This window comes from Pelodiscus sinensis, chromosome 8 (genome assembly GCF_052426305.1).
Source record: "Pelodiscus sinensis isolate ZL-2025 chromosome 8, ASM5242630v1, whole genome shotgun sequence".
NCBI classification, from domain to species: Eukaryota; Metazoa; Chordata; order Testudines; family Trionychidae; genus Pelodiscus; species Pelodiscus sinensis.
In genome coordinates this window covers 30925912-30948362 of record NC_143059.1, presented here as the reverse complement: position 1 = coordinate 30948362, position 22451 = coordinate 30925912, and the positions used below count along the sequence as shown (strand labels likewise).

The 22451-nt window shown below is 45.7% G+C and overlaps 1 protein-coding gene across 7 annotated transcripts in view; it reads left to right on the top strand.

Annotated features, from left to right (window-relative positions):
• Positions 1-22451, top strand: part of PALD1 (phosphatase domain containing paladin 1) — a 207572-nt gene that overhangs the window by 176472 nt on the left and 8649 nt on the right. For all 7 annotated transcript variants that reach the window (XM_006122784.4, XM_006122783.4, XM_006122786.5 and 4 more), the window contains one exon: positions 473-628. In XM_006122784.4, the coding sequence (XP_006122846.2) occupies positions 473-628 (156 nt within the window). The remainder of the gene's footprint in view (positions 1-472; positions 629-22451) is intronic.

Genomic DNA, 22451 nt, shown 5'->3' with positions numbered 1-22451 from the left:
AAAAGGGGAAAAGGAGATTTTTTTTGTAGTAGATCATTTCTAAAAGGCAGAACACCTCAGTGATGAACTATTTTTAAAAAGTAGAAGGCATTCTGCTCATTGTGGAATTGTTCAATTGAAAGCACCAAATGGTAGGATAAGTGATCCCTTAAGTGCAGGCTGAGATTCAAGTACTAATTTATTTAGGGTTCCCCCAAAGAGTAAAGCTAACTGTACTCTTCCCTTCCACAGAAATAGAAGGAACAATCTAATGTCATTTTGATGATATTTCTTGCTCTTGACTATTCTATTCAGATGAAAAAATAATGAATTCTTATTTCTTATAGCTACCCATCCCCTCCTGCTTACATCAGCTCAGCATTAGGCCCATATATCTATATTATAGTTTTCAGTGCATTCTTGTATGTGGGGTTCAGTTGGAATCAGTGAGGGTGACTTTGAATCATTACAATTATATCATCCTTAATTTCAGGGGAAAACAGCCAAGGAAGAGAAGGAAATGCGGATGTTGCAATTGCAGAGCCTACAGTATTTGGAACGATACATCTATCTAATCCTGTTCAATGCATACCTGCATCTGGAGAAGAAAGAATCTTGGCAGAGGCCATTCAGTGTCTGGATGCAGGAGGTAAGGATTCTTCCAACTCCCACTGTTAGCACTTAGGGAACAAAAACAAATGCATTGAGTGTATGTTAATGGGGTCTACACTCAATTCCGGCTCTACATTTGTATTGGTAAGAAAATGACAACTGGCTCAGTGTAGTAATGACTAAAGTTTTCACTAAAGCATATTTCATAAACTTGTCTTTCTCTCATGTTTGCAGTGGTGCTCAAATGAAGTGGATTAGTGCACTAGCCTTTCATCTTTGTGTGTCAGGTTTGCACGTTAGTTCATTCAGTAATCAAAGTCAGTTTATCTGAATGCTGGAAAACTTGCCTGGAAGGGGAATGGCCATTTCTGAATATAGAAAAAGACCTAAGGTAGCCATCTTGACCAATTGTATAGAATAGGTGCAGGCCAATAGAAAAATTCTTTCCAGTCCTTTATCTTGGTCCACTTCAACCAAATAAAGAAGCCAAATGATACAATTTAAAACCTGTTTTAAATTGATTACTAGTGACATAATTGCTTTATCAGGTAGTATCAGCAATACATAGTCTCTGTATACTGCAGCACATATTGGTCCTATCTGAGCTAGGGAAGTACATTTGAGAAACTTTTATTAGAATGTGTGCCCCAAAGCATGGGTGCTTCACTGAATTTATCCAAACCTTTGGTCCCTTAGGCTACGTCTATGCTGGCAATTGAACGACACTTTTGTCTTTCAGGGGTGTTAAAATTACACCCCTAAAAGACACAGTTTTGGCTGACAAGAAGCACCTGTGCGAAGAGCAACAAAGTTCACGTCGTGCATTAGCGACGGAAGTATTTTGTTGGTAAAAGAGCTGAAAAACAGCGGCTATGTTGGGCGACTTTTAGTGGCACATCTATAGCAACACAGTCATGTTGCTAAAAGCTGCATAGTGTGGACAAAGCCTCAGTGTTCCCTGTTTCCCCACGATAGACCCTGGTCTGTTGCGTCTTCCACTCTAGCTCCAGAAGTAATCCTACCATTGCAGGTGAGAAGGGGCAGGAATGGTAGGGTGAGTTTAAGGACCTCCCCCAACTTCTTCCCTCTAAGAAACTTTCTGAAAGCCTCATGAACATGTATGTACTTTAGGTACCTTCATTTCTATCACTATTCATTTCAAGAGATTGCGGTGATGGTTTGGACTGGAGCTTATTTTTTTAGGGGTGGGAGGGGAGACCCTTGGGTTTTTATTTTAAGTAAATCCTGCTGTGATGGTCTCCATATAACTAGTACTCCATATAATAAAGTAATCCTGCCATTTGTGATTAAAATTACCCACCAGAGCAACTTTTTATTTACTTGTGTGTTTCACTTTTACCTGGGGTCCCATTTCTGCTTTCTCACTGTAAACAGTTGCTCATAGCCACTAGCTCTTCACCTTGCCTCTACTCAGAGTTTTCACAGAAAGAAACACAGATCTCTTAGAAACTGTTCTCTTGCAGTCACATGTTGAGAGTCCAGAATGGGATGTTGAGCCTGCAGTCCTCCTGGATTTGCTGTCATGGAAAACAACTGTTTCCTTCTTCTGAGCCATTATTCACAGGATGTCCCGATTAATATCTGAATGAGCACTTCTGTTATGATGGCCGATGCTGTCTCACACTATTTGCATCTCCATAGCCCAGTGCGTTGTCCAGATATGGTGATACAATATGATCACATCAAGATTCCTCAAATAGTTTCAGGCTCTAATTATGCTGTAGCGTAGGCATACAGGGTATGGGGCTAGCCCATGAATCTGAGAATGGGTGGTAACTCAAACACATGAGCCACGGCCAAATGGAAAAAACTCAAAACATTTCAAGAAAGTCTTAGATATTTCACCTACTACAGTAAAACTCCGATGGTCCGGCATCTGACGGTCCGGCACTCCTGATGGTCCGGCACCATCAGGAACCCAGAAGTGCTCCGGGCAGCTGGACCATTGGAGCTGCTCTGCCCCCAGCTTGCCCGATTCAGCCGCTGCTAAAACTGACCAGCGCTGAATCCGGGAAGCAGGGGGCAGCACAGCTGGAGTGCTGCCGGGTAGGTCCAGTAGCGCTGTCCCTCGGGGCTGCGGGACCAACCCAGCAGCACCCCAGCTGTCCCGGATTCAGCCGCTGCTGAAATTGACCAGCACTGACTCCAGGAAGCCCGAGACAGAGTTGCTGTGCCCCAGCTTCCTGGAATCAGCCGCTGGTCAATTTCAGCAGCAGCTGACTTGAGTACACCTGGGACAGAGCAGCTGGGGTGCTGCTGGGTTGGTCCCCACAGCGCCGAGGTTTGGCGCTACCAGACCAACCCAGCAGCGCCCCAGCTGCTCTGTCCCAGGCGTCCCAATTCAGCCACTGCTGAAACTGACCAGGGCTGACTCCAGGAAGCCCGGGGCAGAGCAGCTCTGCCTCTGGCTTTCTGGAGTCAGCCGCTGATCAGTATCAGCAGCGGCTGACTTGGGGACACCTGGGGCAGAGCAGCTGGGGTGCTGCTGGGTTGGTCCAGTAGCGCCGAGGAGCGGCGCTGCGGGACCAACCTGTCAGCACCACAGCTGCTCTGCCTCAGGCATCCCCAACAGCAGCTGGGGTGCTGACGGGTTGGTCTCGCGGCGCCAAGGGTCGGCACTACCGGACCAACCCAGCAGCACCCCAGCTGCTCTGCTGCAGGCGCCCCCGAGTCATCCGCTGCTGAAACTGACCAGCAGCGGCTGAATCGGGGACTCCTGGGGAAGAGCCAGACTATCAGAAGGGAAGGCTATGAGGGGGTCTGGGGTAGCATCCTCCCACCCCACCCCAGGCCCCTCATAGCCCCCCCTTCTGATAGTCCGGCATATCTGATAATCCAGCACCCCCTGGGACCTAAAAGTGCCGGATTATTGGAAGTTTACTGTATATGTAAGTCCCATTTCTTTTGACCCTACAGAATCCTGCTGTGAACCTGAATGGTTGATATTGTTTAGTGTGCTGGTAAGATGGCAAGTTGTACTGTTTAGTAATGGTAAGATGGAGATCTCCTAATTTTAATTTGAATCTCCCAAGCACTGCTGTTGCCTTAATTTGACTTATTCAAGCAAGAGACTTGAGGACCTCCTAACTATTTTTTCTTTAGTCATGTTTAAAACTACTGACTGTTTAAATAGCAACATTTTGGGCGGTAAGGAAACATCGCAGCCCATCTAGATTCCTCCACCGACCTGTCTGCTTTGCTACCCTGTAATGATTTTTTATCCCCAACTGCCTGTTTCATTTCCACTTCTGTTTTGAATGTTCCCAGTTACATCAGCCATTCCTCTCTCTGATTGCACCTGTTCTACATGCTAAGTACTCCTGAACTCCCACAAGTCCCTGCTTTTATATCTGCAGGTCATGCCCCATGATACAGTCGAACCTATGGTGCATCCTACACTTTAATTTAAATCTGAATTAGATTAACAGCAACCTATTCTGGGCAGCTGGTACTGTTTGCATTGTTAGAGAAATGGATGGCAATTGTGGTTTGGCAGTGCGTGGTTTCACTGCTATTTCCTTTCTTTACCACTCCCGCCTCCATGTTGTAGCCTGTTCACCTTCATTCTAGACAAATAACAGAGGATGGCATTCCTCCTACTGCCCATATGCATCATGCTTCGATCAGTCAAAGGTCACTGCTGAGTGGTGAGAGTATCCCCCTCCCTGCCATTATCCTACCTGACATGAAGTGCTTCACAACATTTGCAAGCTTAGACCTATGTGTGAAAGTTAAATCAGTATACATAAGGTGGTTTTTTTAATTGGTCTAATTAAATTGGTACAAAAGGCTATATACACATGTTCTTAGTCTGGTGAAAACCTGACTTATTTTGGGTTAGCTTTAAAACAGTTAGGAATCAATTTAACTAAACCAAAATAAGTGTGTCCACACAGGGCTTTTCACAAGTTTAATTATATTTCTTTTTAAAAGAGAGTGAACATTTAACATCCAAGCAATGGTACTGTGAGATTTCTTGATGTTCATCACTACTGCAAGTTCCTGGAATCACTGATTCAGTCAGGAGTGCAAATAATTTAAAAATCTTCCCTGTTCAGGGCCCTGGCTCCAGGCCCGCAGAAGGGATGGGGCCTCAAGTGGAAAGGGTGGGGCTGGGTTGTCCATGGTAGTGCTGTGATTATTGCCATGAGTGAGAAAACTGCTGTCAAATGGGAACAGTTGAAGGGGATGGGTATATTGTGAAGTCTGCGAATTCTGGACCTGGATTGCCCCTAGGGTTGCCAGATGGTTGAAACATAAATACTGAAACCTCCTCCCCCCCCCCCAAAAAAAAGAGAAAAAAATTCTGTTGGGCAGAGGAGACATCTCAGGTGTCCGGTATTCTCTGATTTTTTTTTACCGGACAGTAGGGGAAAATACTGGACTGTCCTGGTGAATACCGGAAACCTGGCAAAACTAATTGCTCCCCATCCTCCTTCTCCCTGTTATTTCTTTCCTCCTTCAGCCTTAGGTGTTATGGGTTGTGAGTAATATGAGGTGAGGGATTTTTGCAGGAATGTATTAGTGTATCCTTTTGTCTTTTCCTGTTGTCCCCGCATATTGAACTTCAGAACATCTGGCTTATGTGTTGCAGTTAATGGGTTAATTTCAGTCCGTGGTTTGGTCAGAAGGACGAATTCATATGTGTTCTTGATAGATTATGTACTGGAGAAAGTAGCCAGAGGGAGCTGCCCTCCCTGGGGTAATAGCTGGTCTACTTTTGCTATCCTTATCAAGGGACAGTAGAGTGAAAATCTCCTGAGTAATCATATGATGTTGATTTGGCAAAGGTGTGATTAAATCAGCTGGTTTAACTGTAAGGGTGCCATGGGACAGAAAGTTGTTGCAAGGGTATTTCTGCTACCACTAGTAGAGTGCTTTTGGGACTAAGCTACAGAAGACTTAACATATTTTGAGAGACCTGCAAATCCATGGATATCCAGCTTTATATCCATGGGTATCCGTAGATGTGGATGCAGATATCTGCTGCTCATTTTTGCGGCTATATATGCAGATACAAATTTTGTATCTAAAACCTTTTGAATTTGCGGATATCTTCTTTATATCAGTGGGAATCCACAGATGTCATTGTGGATATCTGCAGCTCATTTTTGCAGATATAGATATGGATGCAGTTACAAGTTTTGTATCTGTGCAGAGCTCTACAAATTTTGATGGTGGCTTTTGATTTTTGGGAAGGACTTCAGTGAAAAAATTTGGAATGTATGCAGGCTAGGAAGTGGGGGATAATTAAAATATTTGTCCCACATTTTAAGAGCTAAGAAATAATTGTATGCATTTGCTTGTGTGACCATAATTGCAGAGAGATAGCTTTGTTGTAAAGAGCCATGTTATCTGATTCTCGGATCTGGCACATCTGGCATTTTTTGTGGTAGTATCAGAGCATCCTTCACTAGTGGGCCAGTTAGGGGCAGCTTGAGCTATCTCTTTAAAGAAGTTTGAACAGATATCCAACAACTATGCACAACTCTATACCAGTCAAATACAGTTGGTACCTTTAAAAGCCAAAACTCACTATCTTAAATTTTTCATTTTGTGTGTCTGAGTCATAGCCACAGCTAGCATAGAGGGAGCTCCAAAACTTGCCCTCCCAAGATGGTGCTGAAATATGGTGTGTATTGTATCTTAATTTTAAAACCTAAGTTTTGCATAGGAAGGAATCTAAGGACCCAGCTACCATACAAGTGCAACCAGGTGTTTGTAAATATTCTGTGAACACCTTTATCTGTTAGGTGTATTGTAACCGTTTCTTGCCCCACAGCAGTGTTTTCACAACACAACCAAAGGTTAGTTGAATTTGTGCATCCCCACTTATGCCACTAGTTAATTATGTTTGTACCTATGCATTTGAGCAGCTATCTTATATTGTGTGAACATACACAAAGTGGTGTCAGTAACATGTGCAGCTGTGTGGTCTGGGATGTCCTGCCTAATTGCTTACACAGGAAAAACTTAAAAAAAACCTAATATCCTAGTAGCACCTTAAAGACTAACAAAACATGTAGATGGTGGTATGAGCTTTCATAGGCACAGCCTGCTTACATGGGGATAGATACAGGGCCTCATTTACATGGCAGAACAGATTACAGGAACACAAACACATGCTAGCTTAGGCCCTTGCAAGGGTGAGACATGGTGAGTTGCCAAAGTTGCAAACTAAGCGCTGACTGGTTACTACCATAGTTAAAAATTGAATTGCAGACAGACCTTTATCATAACTGGGGGTTGATGGGGTTTAGCAACACCCCTTCTTACCTCTTTAGATCATGGATTATGGCACATCACACAGCAGTGTTATTTCAAAACAACATAATGAGTGTCTACACAACAAGCCCATTATTTTGAAATAATTTCAAATTATCAAGCGTCTGTAACCCTCATTCTACGAGGAATAACGACTATTTTAAAATAGCTATTTCGGACTAGGGCATGTGTAAACAGGGCAGATGGAGCTATTTCAAAATAAGAGGTCTCCAGGAAATCCCAAAGGTGCCCTGCTGGCTACTCTGTCCACACTCATCAAAACTCTATAGCTTCAGCCTCAGGGGAAACAGTGTGTGGCGTGCAACAGGACCTGACAGCCCTGAGCCACACAGCCAGACCAGCACTTTCTGCCACCATGAGCGACTCTTATGCTCCCACTGAGCCCTCTACAGGACCCTCCCTGGGGAAGGAAGAGGCGTGCACCTTCCTGGTCTGGTGTGTGGAGATCCTGGACTTCACTGAGGTCTGTGGAGAGGAGGCAAACCTCCAGGATCTCCACACCAGACACAGGAATGTGAATGTCTATGGCTGGATGGCTGATAACCTAGCCACCAAGGGCCACGTGCACACTCAGGAGTAGGTGCACATGAAAGTAAAAGAACTAAAGCAGGCCTATTCCAACATCAGGGAGTACAGCTCCCACTCCGGGGCGGCACTGCAGGCCTGCCCTTACTACAGCCTGCTCCACCACATCCTAGGAGGCGGGTCAGGCCCTTCCCCCCCCCCCCTTGTTGAGGACTCGGAGCTGGAAACTCCCACTGTTGCCCTCCCGAGGGGCAGAGCCAGTGTGGAGGAGGTGGAGCCAGACAAGGCTAGCACCAGCGCGATACCTGCCAGCCAGGAGGTCATGCTCACCCTGGAGCCAGTACTCCCCACCCAGGATGTCTCCCAGGCGTCATCTGAAGCCAGGGAAGGCCCCTCAGGTGAGTGCCATTACTTTCCCTAGACACACATGGGTGGAGGCGGGAGGTGGCATGGGGTAGTTGCACGCTTGGTCGTCTTGGCCTAGGGATCGCGCAGCAGTCTGTGCACATGGAGCGCCAGTCCGGTGTGCACAGCTCCAGGAAGCTGCAACAGAGAACCCTTGTGCTCTGGCTCACGGTGTCTGGTGAGCCTGTCTTACTCCTGACACTGGTGTGGAACACCCTCCCACCACAAGCCACCACTAGGAGGCTGCGGATATGTGCGTGCGCATGCACACTCTCTCTCTCTCTCTGTACCACACAGGACACATGGGCATACACGCACTCTCGGGGCAGCATCTGCTCCCGGGCACAGCACGGTAAGATGGAGGAATATCTGCTGCTCACACCCACCTCCCCCCAACTCCCTGACCCCCTCTTCTCCAGTGACCAGGGATACAAGTCCTCTTCTTGCACGTGGACCTGGCGTGCGTGCGGCATGGAGGGAAGCCCTGCCACCCCATAGCCCCCCTCTCACCCGCAGGTTCCCAGTCTGGCCAGCACTTTCGCATGTCTGCTTGTCCCTGGGACATGGGTGTAGTGAGGCTCTCCCCTTGGACATCTGTGTCCTTGCAGGAAAGAACCCATGTCTAGGCCTCAGGTGGCCTTGCTTGAAGCACATCGCTGTTGTCTGACCTGAGGCCTTTTGGTCTCAGCTGAGAGATGAGGGCTAGGCTTTCATGCACAGTGTCTCCTGGGATGACTGCCCTTCTCTTTGTTCTCCACAACTGGACCACTTCCCGTGCCATCCTCCCAACTCCACATGCTCCGCCGGCACCAGAGATCTCATGAGGACCTCCAGAGGGAGCATATCGCTGCCCTGTGAGCCCTGTAGCACCTCATGGATCAGCAGGACCGGAGACTGGAGGACTTTCAGCTGCACCATGACACCTAATGGGAGCTGCTGTAGCAGTGCCAATCCATCAACACTCCTGGTGGTCACTACCGTGACATCTCCCACCCTGGCTCCTGCCCTTCCAGCTTGTTCCCCTAGTCCCCTCCCCCCGGTGGCCATCAAGGGCCCTGCACACAAGGCAGTGGCACCACCCAATGCAGGTGCCAGCCCCAGCCCTGAGCCTCTCCTTCTCCCCCTCCCCCACTTCTCCCATCCCAGGCTCTTACCCTAGTCCCTGCCCAGTTACATTTACTCCAATAATAAAAACAGACTCTATCGTTTCCAAACAAAAAGTGTAGTATATTGTCTCTGCGGGAGGGGAGGGAGAGGAGAAGGGTATGGGAGGAAAGGCAAAGAGAGGCAACACACAGGCCCCTTGTGGGGAGGCCCAAGGGAGAGTGTCACTTGTGTGAAACTTTCCCTCAGGGCCTCACGAATACACACAGCTCCCTGATGGGCCAGCCAGATACCAGCCGTGCACAGATGCTCAAAGGCCCTGCCGATCCAGTCAGCCTCTGCCCCTGCCCCTTCCCCCCCCCCCCCCCCCCCCCCCCCCACTCCCACCCTGGCAGGAACTTCTCCCTCTTGCTTTCACAAATATTGTGAAGGACACAACACACCGCCACCACCTGGGGGATGTTCTGCTCCCTGAGGTCCAGCCAGGTGGGGAGGCAACGGAACCTCCCCTTGAGACGCTCTAATTTGCCCTCAACAACACTATAGGCCATTGCTGAACCTGGTGTTATAATGTTCTTTGGTGGGGTCAAGGTGTCTAATGTAGGGCTTCATGAGCCAGGGAAGCAAATGGTAGGCTCTGTCCCCTACCACACACAATGGCATGTCCACATCCCTGACATTGATGGTGCAATCAGGGAAAAAGGTGCTGGCGTGCAGCTTCTGGAACAGGCTGGCCTTTCAGAAAACATGTGCGTCTTGTGCCTTCCCCAGCCACCCAATGTAGATGTTGGTGAACTGGCCACGGTGGTCAATGAGAGCCTGCAGGACCAAAGAAAAGTACCCCTTCTGGTTGATGTATTCAGATGCCTGGTGGTCGGGGGCTCAGATGGGGGTATGGGTGCTGTCAATAGCCCCCCCCCGCCCCAACCCCAGAATTATAGAAGCCTATGGCAGCAAAGCTGGTGATCATGGGGTCCACGTTGCTCAGGTTGATGACGCTGCGCAGCAGGACGGTGTTGATGGCCCTCTCCATCTGTAGGAGACAAACAGAGAATCACAGGGTTGCCAGAGCCCTCAGGAGGTTCCCGAGGGTCCACACACACACACCAGGTGGAACCCCAACTTGCCCCATCTCCTGTTAGGGCTTTGTAAAGGTGGAACTGAAAAACCTCCCAGGAAGGGAGCCTTCACCACCCTACCACCACCTTGCATAGGAAACCCCACTCCAGCTGTTCACCGCCCTCTTGGGACAATAGCATGAGAGCATCATACCTGCATGATCACAGCCCTGTGAGTCGGTGTCACGGTTCAGTCCCCCAACCTGACACTATGCGTGCAGAGTTGGGGGGCTGGCCAGCAAGAATAAACTGCAAAACCTGTCTCTGATTCCCAGAGACAAACTTATTCAATCTCAGTCCCCCTGAGATCCAAACAAAAAAACAAGAGGGGTTCTTCGCTGCCATCACCCAAGTGATTCCAAGAAAATCAGGGAAGAAATCACTTGGGAATCCCCTCCCTAAGCTAAAGCTCCCCCCTGCCCCAACCTCCATTTTGCTTGGAGTTGTGAAAAACAGAGGGACTCCACAGACAATAATGGACTCTGGCCATGTAACTAGACACTGAGTCCTAAGGACACAGCAATAAACCAATACCGGTTTAATTAGAATAAATAAACAATCTTTATCAAAACAAAACTACAGTTGCAAGCATAGTAAATTGGCTAGGTGGAAAGAGCTATATATATACATACACACACACTCTCTCTCTCTGCTGTGATCCTTGGTTATAAAAGAGAAAAACAATTAGCCAGCTCAGACATTATTTCCAAACCCCAAATAAGGAAAACAGTAAACCCTGATGGACTATCTAAACTTTTCCCTACTTACACATGTTCAAGAAGTCCATTCTTGGAAAGAGAAAGTGTCTCCATCTCCCTTATTACCTGGGACAAACTGCTCTGAACTCAAACAAAGAAGAGAGAGAAAAACCTTTCTTTTCCAGTTTGAAATTCCTACCTGCATTATTATTGGCTGATTGCCCTATTCCCCTTAGCTGACACCTTTGCTAGGTACCTGAGTTAACTCCCTAGTCACCGGGTGCTGGTCAGTACTCCTGATCATGACAGTTGATCTCCTCACACCAAACTAGTTCCCACCGGATTGGTGGCTGTCCGATGTGCCTAGCTTCCAGATGGCAATGGCAGCCTGCTTCTGGAGGGGGATGGCGGGTCTCATACAGGTGTCCCATTGCTGGAGCTCAGGGACGAGCCATTCACACAGCTCCATAAAGTTGTCCTTCCGCATGTGGAAATTCTGGAGCCACTGCTGGTCATCTCACTGCTCCAGGACAATCCAGTCCAACCAGTCAGAACTGGTGTCCAACCACCAGAAGTGGTGGTGCACAGTGTGCAGTGGAGGGTGGATTGGTTAAGCTGCATGAGAGTGGAGAGGAATTGCCCCACAATGAACTGGGGGTTCTGTTCCTGCAGGGCCAGGAAGGCAGCCTAGAGAAACTGCAGCAGGTACACCAATACATATAAGAGCTATCTGGCTCCATGGCTAGAGTGCTGAGGTGTCCACAGAGAAAAGGGCTTGCTGTCCCTCAAGGAGGTAGGCAAAGAAGAACCTCAGACATAGCTGTATGGGATGGGGCAGTCCTTTTAAGCTCGAGCCTTAGATAGCCCCAGGCAGCAGCTCCAGGAAGAGAGTGCTGTCCTGATGCCCTGCCCAAAGTGCTTCTGGATGGCCTTAAATGTGATTAAACTTCCAATGAGTATGGACACTCTGTTTTGAAATAGCTTATTCCTTATTAAGCGTTCAGTGTAGACGTGCCCTCACTGTGCATATGGGTGTTTATGCGCCCATGTGCAATATGCGTACATGCCTGGGTGTACCTGAATATACATTTTTGTAATGAATTTCCATTTCTTCTGCATCCTTTTTCTGCTGCTGCTGTTTCCTGGCTTATACATGTGTCAAGTATCCTGAGAGGTTAATAGCTTTCTCGTCCTGGAAGTAGTTTTTGCACTAAGATGATTAACAGCAGCTTTGTTAATGGGGCCTTGAAAGGGTATCCTTTTTTGAGCACCCAGCATAGGTGTACCCCTCTCATTTCGCTCACCCATAAAATACACTAATCCCCAGCCAAACTCTCCTCTGCCACCCAATACTACCATTGAAAAGGAATCCCAGTAGTTTGAAACAATTTGGCTATTTGTACCTTTCTAAAACAAACAGAACAGGAAACAATCCAACTCTTCAAGTCTGGGCTGGATCCCGTCTCCAGGGGATGAGGTCATGCTGAGGAAATGAGGGAGATAGAGTGCAATCCATTCAATTGAAGGGAGCTTGTTGGGACAGTGAGGCACAGACAGGCTGCTGCTTTCTTTCCCCCCTTCCCCTTTTTATGAGGTATTAAACTGCCCCTTGAAAGCATTATTCTTCCCCCCTTCTCCCATTGTTCCTAGGCACAAAGGGGTTTTGGAGGCTTCTTCGTTATCAGGACTTTGGCATGTCTCATATCCAAGCAATCAACTCTTTCTGTGCAGTAGTATTACTCATTTGGTACCAGGAAGGATTTGTAGATGCATGCAAAGGTTGGTTGAGTTGGTGCCCTCTCCACATCTCTCAATACAGAGATTAAACTTGCATGTGTGTGGCAGGGTGTATAAGGGAGGTGGGGGGCTAGCTTAACTGCACTATTTGTACAAGTTCTGCGGAGAAAGGCAGGCAGTCCAAGAAGTCCCAGTGCACTTACAACATAACAGCATTTCTTTTGCATAGCGTGAAGGTTACTTATGTGCAACTCCCAGTAATGCAGTCAATGAAAAAAAATCAAGAAAATCGCTGCTCAAGACAGCCTTCATTCCTGTGCTTTAACCTTCCACAATCAACATATGTTGTAGGGGTGAGGGAGCTCACTGGAAATGAAGGGTGTGCATGGGTGTTTGGCTGTTAAAGGTTCTTAAGATACTCATTGTACAGTGATGAGGGATGAGGATCAGTGTTCAGATCACACTCCCTATCAGTATCCAGCTGTCCGGGGAACTAATGATCCAGCGGATCAAATGTGGCGATGATGAATCCTGCTCACGTGCAACCTGAGGCACATTGTGCATATGCTAAGGAGACTAGAATATGACCACCTGTAATACCAACATTGCATCCCCAGCACATGTGACAAATGCTCTGGTAAAATCTTAAACGATCATCTGATACTCAAATCCTGCATCTTAAATCCAAGTAAAAATCCCTTGTAAAATGTAAATGAGGGCCCCAAGCCACAGGAGCTGAACGGGAGCAAACTTCATTCTGCTTCCTCAGCCAGTTGAATCTTTTGGGGTCCAGGTGGTCAGACGTCCCACAGTGATGTAGCAGGATAGGACGTTGTGAATTCTGCCAGCATGCATTAACTTGGACAAAGTGTAATAGGGAGAAATATGTTAAATATGAAGTAGCATATTTGAAGTAGCAGTACTCTCCATCCGCTGTTTTCAGTGGCAGACTGTTAATCTCATTTCATGCAGTTGTACCTATTGCAATATAAATGTACCTCATTCCATTTTCCATGTAGAACATTTATTTTAAAGCCAAAAAGTTAAATATTCTGGCAAATTTCAGTCCTATTCCAGGTTTCATACTTTCAAAGAATTGGTCTTAAAACTAACTGAATGCCTAGTGTACGTAAACACAAATCAATTCTGAATGCTTCTCTGTAGCGAGGCCTCGTCTGAAATACCCTCCCCCATACAAAGCCATAGGTTTATTTCTTCTAAATGCCGTTCTTTATAAAAGCCACTGTTCTGGTTTTTTTAGGCCTTACTGGGTCCCAAAGACCCTATTCATAAGCAGGGTTCATTGTATAAGGAGGAATAAACTTGATTTGAACAGCATAAGTGCCGAGTCTGAAACTGCAAACCACAGGCTAATTTCTCTAGGGAGAAAATACAAACTCCATTTCGTAAATGTCATTCATACATTTTATTTTTGCGTGTGTGTATATATGTACTTAACTGTCTATAACGAGCCACACCAAAACACTGGATCCAAACAGCCTACACTTGGGAAAAGTTCTGATTGGGGGGAAAAAAAACACTATGGCTACGTCTAGACTGGCATGATTTTCCGCAAATGCTTTTAACGGAAAAGTCTTCCGTTAAAAGCATTTGTGGAAAAGAGCGTCTAGATTGGCTCGGACGCTTTTCCGCAAAAGCACTTTTTGTGGAAAAGCATCCATGCCAATCTAGACGCGCTTTTGCACAAAAAAGCCCCGATCGCCATTTTCGCGATCAGGGTTTTTTTGTGCAAAACAATACTGTGCTGTCTACACTGGCCCTCTTGCGCAAATGATTTGCGCAAGAGGACGTTTGCCCGAATGGGAGCAGCATAGTATTTCCGCAAGAAGCACTGATTTCTTACAGTAGGAAGTCAGTGTTTTTGCAGAAATTCAAGCGGCCAGTGTAGACAGCTGGCAAGTTTTTCCACAAAAGCAGCTGATTTTGCAGAAAAACTTGCCAGTCTAGACACAGCCTATAAGTACATGATTTATTAATTTATTTGGATTTATACAAATCATGTATTAGAAAAAGGTACATATCCTAGTCTCTCTGCTTCATATTAATAATACACATATGACACTAGCATAACTAAACCTAGCAACTTTCCCCAAACCAGACAGTAAAATAAAAGCTAAAACTGCCCAAGTCCTAGCCATGAACACATCTTTCCATCTTGGGAACCTGGGAAACAAGATTAATTTTGCAGTATGCCCAAGAACCAAGAGATTCAAGCTATATTGGTGTATTGTGGATGCCTGTATCTCTAGGGTTTGGCAGGTGTCCCAATTAGAGTGGGATAGATTGAATTTTGAAGTTCAGAGCTATTCACCGAGAAAGCCCTGTCAGCTGCTATAACTTCATTAAACTAAAAGGTTTTCATACTGGGTATCTCTAAGGGTGTGTCTAGACTACAGGGTTTTTTCGAAAAAAGTGGTTTTTTTTCCCGAAAAAACTTCCCGTGTCGAGTGCTGCCGCGTTCTTTCGAAAGTAAATCGAAAGAACGCAGCAGTTTTTTTGACTGCGGAAAATCTCGTTTCACAAGGAATAATGCCTTTTTTCCCCCGAAAGTGCTCTTTCGAAAAAAAGGCGCTATGTATTGCAAACTGTGCTTTTTCTAAAGAGAACATCCAGACTGCCTGGGTGCTCTTTCGAAAAAGCAGCTTGCTTTTTCAAAAGTACTGGCTGTAGTCTAGACGCTCTTTTTTTCGAAAGTATCTTTCGAAAAAGCCTCTTTCAAAAGAGGAGTGCAGTCTAGACGTAGCCTAGCTGTATTGATGTCATGCTGGAAGAAAGACATTAATGTTAATATGCATATGGCCATAGGGCTCTATACATTTATAAAATCTTATCCCTGCATCCTAATTGTATCTCAGCATAAAATACAAAAATAAAATTGAAGCTGCAGTGTCTGCAAGTGACGTGTACTGTTCAGCTGCTGTGACTTAGTGACATTAGATTTTTGGGGTTTGAATTACCCTTATATTTTGTGCAAAATACTGTTTTAGATGTCATCATTGCAGGAAGATAGGAAGTCACTACATCTGCACCTAAAGAGTCTTGGTACTGTGAAAAAGGATCTTCCAGAATTAAGCAAATGCTGAGGAAGCAAGTGGGGATGGGGGTAGTTACTGAGTCATTCTGAGCAATGTAAGAAGGTAAAATTGAGTGGACAAAGGAAGGAGAGGAGGCTGGAACTCTTTCTATCCCTCTTTTTTAAAATCTGTGCATTAAGATTAGCCTCTCTCTCTCTCTCTGGTTCATGTAGGCAGTAAATTGGGAGTCTCTGGCTTGTGTGTTGTGGGAAAACCTCCTCCCCTCTCTGTCTCAATTAGCCCTGCTAATTCATATTGGCATGTTTGATCTTTTCAGAGAGAGATGAAAGGGGCATCTGCCAACTCCAGTTACAATCAGAGCCTGCCCAATCTCGATTGAAAGGACTGTGCTGGAAAAAGGATATTCATCACGTTGAGAAGAGGGGAGGAAAACGCCACCAGTGCCCTGTCCAAATCGGGGTGTAGAATGCGAGGGAAGGAAGGAATGTTATCTGTCCTGCCTTACCCAACATTCTCTTTGAAACCGAATCGGGGTTGAAATGTGCTCCACTGTGTTCAGCCTTAAATAGCTGAGGGAAATGGCACCTCATTTATTTCCTTGTTTTCACTGCCAAACGGTGGGAGTGGGGTGGGAGAGGCAGCGTAAGTGTTTCTAGAGCCTTGAGCAAAACTGAATTACAGAGCTAGTCTTGCCCACCCTCTCTCCTCCTCCAATCTGTGGTCAGACACTGATTATGAAGCAAGAGATCTCTTTGCTAACCAAACCAGGCATTGGGATTCCACATCAAAGGTGCCAGCAGAATCCTTTTCCTGCTCTTGGAGTCTGTTTACATACACGAGTTGTACCTGTATAGTTAAAGCAGTACAACCCTGGAGCATGGCTATATAAAGAATAGCTTTATAGCTATTCTTATACAGGCAGAGGAATAAGATGTATTGGTATAAGATACAGATAAGAACTGCATCCACACAAAGGATTTTACCAGCGTAACACTAATGGTATAAAATCGCACCCTGAACCAAAATTGTTATAATGTTGGTACAAATACTGTGTGTAGACTAGGTCCTGGTCAGAAAGGTTACCAACACTGCTGATGTGCCAGCAGCAAGAGACAGAGCCTTGAAATTCTAACTCTCCTGCATGATTAAAAATATAGGCAGGGGCAATGTATGAAATTATACTGCCTCTTACCCTCACTCCATGTGTGACCACTGAAATTTTCAGTGGTTACGTATTTACATGATTAAGCACATTTTAACATCCCTATCTTTACCAACATAGAGAAATTGGTCAGAAGTGATGCTGATGTGTCTATCTTCCCCACAGCTCTCTCACCATCAAAAGATTATAAGCTTTTTCTTCCTTATATGTCCCTACTTGGAAACATGCAGTCTGCACGTCATGAAATTCTCTGCCCTTGCATTTGCTTAGTAGATTTCACTATTTGTCAAGCACCCTTTGTGGGTGGGAGTGGTGGCCTTGGCTAGTCTGGAGTAGCAATTCCAAATTGTCTGTCTAGTTCTGTTGGTAAACTGCACTCACATCTGATTTTTTTTATACTAATGTTTAAAATTTCCTTTGCCTTTGCTTCCTTTCCACTCTTGAGGGGCTCTAAAATGAGAGTTTGTCTGTGCTCTAGGGATTTGTTTAGAATGTGTGTTGTTTTCTGGCTTATAACACCACCTGCACTAAGTCAGGCATCGTAAAACAAGGGGGTTCAGAGTTAGAGACAAGAACAAAGTGCACCAGCACCATGACCCCCCCCCTCACCCCCCCACCACCACTTACAGCCACTAAAAATCCCAAAGCACTTTTAAAGAGTAGTATTAAACCTTGGTGTCCTGGCCAGATTCCAGCCTTGGTCATTATATTTCTTAAGGCCTGATTTTCTCTTTACTTACACTGTGAGAGGAGAAGCAGCCCCTTCCTGTCTAAAATCCCCCTCTCATTTTAATTGGATACATTATTCCTCTCCTTCCTGCCTTCTAAAATGTTAGGTAGCATCACTTAAATAGTGACATGATTCCATGCCAGAAGTGACTTCTTACAGTGGCAGGTGACTGATCCCTGTGTATTACCTCTGTAGAGTGCTTGAGATTTTTCAGAATGAAACTAACTAGAATCAAGTACCTAGGTTCTATACATAGGCAGGCAATGATTCAGGAGTGTTTTCCCAAGTCTCCCCATCATCTGTGCAATGTATTGCTGCACAGAATAAGCTGTCCGTTATTCCTTACTTTTGCATTTGATATTACACCTATGTTGTACTGCCCTTACACAATCAGTGTGCTGCTGATTTTATTTTTAGATTGAGAATGCAAGATTGGTTTGTGAAAGTTACGGGGATTAGGGGAACCTGAAAGTTTTGGTAGCGGTGTAGAGGACCAATGGGATCGCTTGATCATTGTCTTCGGTCCACCCTCTCTGGCGCACCTGGTGCTGGCCACTATCGGCAGATAGGATACTGGGCTAGATGGACCTTTGGTCTGACCCAGTACGGCCGTTCTTATGTTCATGTGTCATCCCCTCAGGGGGTAGGCCAGGCCAGGCTCAGGTTATGTTTCAGGATGATAAGAGGTGGTATCGACTACACGATTAGTTGATAAGGGAAGATGCTGTCAGCCGACGGTCAGGGCAGTGAGTCCTTTATGACCGGCTGAAGTTCTTTTTAAATTGTGCTTGGTTCTGTTACAGCAACTGAAGGAGTCAGGTTAAAGCTTAAACAGTTACTATTTTATTGTTACAGGGTAAACTTAGTTGTTAAATGCTACTACTGTGTTACAGATAACACAGACACTACAAAGGACAGGACAGAAATTACACTAATAAGTCACTTACAGGTACCATGAAACCCTTTGGTTCTCTGAGCTCTTATTAAATGCATGCAAAATAGACACATAGCAGGTATATATTCTCACCCCTGCGTTCCAGACTTGGCATGGCCAGCGTCTTTCTCTCAATCCCTCGGGAAGAAGTAGGGCGAGGTTGGGCGTCCCACAGACCTCGGGAGACAATCAATACCTGCCAGCAGGTATAGATGATTGGAGCTCAAATAGGGTGGGCTGCTGAACCTCTTTTATACCCCTTGGGTCATTTAGGCTTCTTCCTGGGCTCAAGTGGCCAATTAGGAAAAATGGCTTTGAATGCCAAGTTTCCCACGAAGGGTGCAAAGCATAATTTACACCTGGGAAAATGCAGACAATGGGCACCTCTGGTATGTGATGGGCGAAGATTCCTCTCCTGGGACAGTGCAGGCGTGTCAATTACTGGTACTAGCCATCAGGGCGACGGGAGGCCCCGGGTCGTCAGCTAGCCCATTTACTGTCTGGTTTCTGTTTATGGTAGAGTCAGGGACAGGCAGCAAACCTGTGTTCCCAGGGCATCAAAGGCTGACTGCCTTTCTCTTGCTCTCTGGGGGGGGGGGAAACAAGATGGGGCTCGTGGAAAAACAAGATGGGGTTTTGTGTCTGGCTACAGATGCTCTGTCCCAGCTTGCTCCGGTCCAGGAGCTACCCCTGCTGTGGCTCTGCAGTTTAAATGTAGTAGGAGCCGGGCACACAGGCACCCTGGCCACCGCGAACAGAGGCTGGCGAACAGGAGGAGGGCAACTCCCCTGCTGAGACCCTCTTTAGACAGAGCCTGCTGCCAGAGCAGCCTCTGCCTGTGGCAAGTCTGGGCCCATTGTGAGCAGAGGTGGCATCATGGAAGCCTACCTTACCTCCCTGACCCTCACTGCTGTCTCTGGTAGAGGCAGCAGCGTGGGAGAAGAGGGAGGAGGTGGCATCATGGAGATGGTGCTGGGGGAAAACCAGCTCCAGTTTCCCTCCTCCCCCATGTGTGTGTATACACACACACACACACACACACACACACACACACACACACACACACACTTGCTGCCTCTGATACAGAGGCAGCAAGAGTGGGAGGGAAGCAAATAGTCAAATAGTTGACTCAACTACTCGCTTACATCCCTAGTTATATTACCTTGTGCACACCAACCGCATATCACTACAGATCTGAGTATGTTCTGGGCATCTGTGTTTCTTTGTTTTGGGAATCTGTGACCGGTGCTATTGAACAAAAACTTCCTTAAAGTATTTTCATTTTGTAGTTGGGACAAAGCATAGCGAAACAGGAAAATATTTTTGAAACAATTAGTAGCGACAAACACATTTAGTCTCTTTACAGGAACAGAACAGATCCAATTCACCTTCTTAACACACCAAGATCTTTCTTTGCATATCTATCTCAATCTTGCTCTGACTGGTTCCTTTTAACAGGTTCAACAGGCCACCATCCCTGTGTGGGGCCTGGGACAAATTACCTTATTGCTGAATCTTTTTTTGTTTATGGGCCCAGGTGTGAAATCTCCTGGTGCTTGACAGTCAGTTTTTCCAGTCAATTGAGCATGCAGTAGGGCCTCTGGGAGAATGCCCTCTTGATGGCTGCTCTAGTGTTTGGACAGTTAGACCCATTCAGTCTCAATGGGTTGTAATCCCTAGCCTGATGCCCTGCCTCTCTCTTGTGGGTGAGTGCATAGGAGCTGTCTGCTCTGTTTTGCTAGTCTAACACACCATGTTAGAAGTCAAAAACATACATCATGTTCTAGTTACAGACTAAAATGTGCAATTAATAGACAGTTATTGCCATATGTCATCACAGAAGAACAATTATGTGACTAACTCCATGGCCATGTAATCACATTTTGCAGGAGGACCTCAGACTCATAGACTTTAAGGTCAGAAGGGACCATTATGATCATCTAGTCTGACCTCCTGCACAGTGCAGGCCACAGAATCTCACCCACCCCCTCCTAGAATAATCCTCTGAATGCAAGATGTATGATGATCATCATTTTCAGGACCTTCAAGTACAAAGAACCTACTGATAGGGTTAAGAAATAGTTCTAAAGTGATGTTTACTGTCTAAATAGTAAGGAAATACCATGAAGGATTGACCTAATGCTAATTATTGAAATGATTTTGGCCTGTTGAATTTTGGCAAAGGAGAAAGTTATGACAAAATCCTTATTTTCTTCATGTGCAAATGAATCCCCAGTGCTTTATAGAATAAAATGGCAATTCCTCTGCTACACTTCTCACTAAATAACTAAATAGGTACAAGATTGGCAGCAAGTGTCTCAGAGTGAGAGCAGTGGGTTGGGGAAAGAGGCAGATGAAGGGTGTATGTGGAAGTTCTGGGAAAAGATAAGATCAAATCACTTGGAGCATCTCAGTGCTGAATTAGAAACAGGTGTTGAAACATGAACTCAAACAAGCAGCTGTTTATTCCCTGCAGCAGTGTTGTTAACTGAAACATACACTGGACATGATTCTCCTCTACCTGATACTAGTATTGAGAGAGAGAGAGAGAGGCGCAAACTTGCCTGTATTATCTTAGCTTCAGCATTTCCAGACTGAGTGGTTGAATTTGCACCCTTAACATTCTTTATTGTATGGGATACCATACAAAGGGCAGAATGTGGTGTCAGTAAGAATCCTTATTACCGAATGTTTAAGACCTCTGGTCTCACTGGTTTAGTAGAAGACTTCTCTCTATGCCAACCTCTGACTCACCAAACTGTGCAGACTCCTTTCTTTCTTAAATAGTCCCCGGGTTACATGGATCCGACTTACATCGGATCCCTACTTACAAACGGGGTGAGGCAACCCCGCACTAGCTGCTTCCCCCCAGCAGACCAGGGAGACACGAAGCTAGCGCCCCCCCCCCCCCTAAGCAGACTAGGGAGACGCGGAGCGGCTTTTCTCAGCAGACACCTCAGCTTGAGAATAAAGGACTGAGGGAAGTGAGGTGTGGGAGAATAAAACTGAGCTCTGGAGAAATGTTTGGCTAGAGTTTCCCCTACAATATGTACCAGTTTCGACTTACATACAAATTCAACTACAGTCCCTATCTTGTACGTAACCCAGGGACTGCCTGTAGTTTGACTGACACTGGATAGCTTCCTATATGAGTTTATTTTCCCACTGAAACCAAATGGCACCTTAGCACTGTGTGGCTATGGCTAAATGTCAACCTCCCTGTGTATATTCACTCTCATAGCCACTTTCTCTAAATGGAAGTTTATTTTTCTCTGAGCACAATAACTAATACTTTTGTTGCCTATATAAGTGCTGAAAGCATCTGAGAATCTTTTTTTTTTAAATCAGTGTATGTATGGGACCATGGTTAAAAAGTGAGCTAGTCAATGGCTTTTTGTTTGAAAGATGTTGATTACTAGTTCGCAACCCTGGTGTGGTACATCAGTTATCTCCAATTGACAAGGAAAATAAAGTGCACTCTCCTAATGAGGAGGCTATCAAGTATTATCAGGCTGCAAGAGCTGTCTGTTCAGAGTGTAGGCATTAACAGCAAAGGAATTGATTGTAACAGGACTGTTTCCTTAACACTCCCACAGCAAGGGCAGTGTATTCACACATTTAAATCTGTCTCGTCAACCCCTGCTCACTTCACATATCCTTGAGGGGGAAGGGTTGAGGCAAAGCTTGAGGTATACTTCAGAGGAGACGTGTGCCTGGCTTTCGGATAAAAGGAAATCTTTGGGCTGAAGTGCTGTCAGTCTCTCTCAGTCCCTCTCTGCCCTTTCATAAGCACTACATTTTTAGCAAAAACAAGGCAACATTGTAACTTTTCCAGAACTCCGCCAAAACTAACAAACCCTGGAAATGCTAACGCAAACAGTTAAAGAGTGGCTTATAAAATGTTTAAGCACCAGATGTAAGAAAGTACGCGTTTTATTTGTTACCATATGTATAACCATAGTTCAAGCTTTAGTTTAGGTTAAGTATGCACTGGACCTGTCACAGCTACTCTAACTACCAGTTCTTACAACAAGCACAGCTCCTTTAACTACCCAGACAAATGTTGGAAAAGTAATATTGTAGCA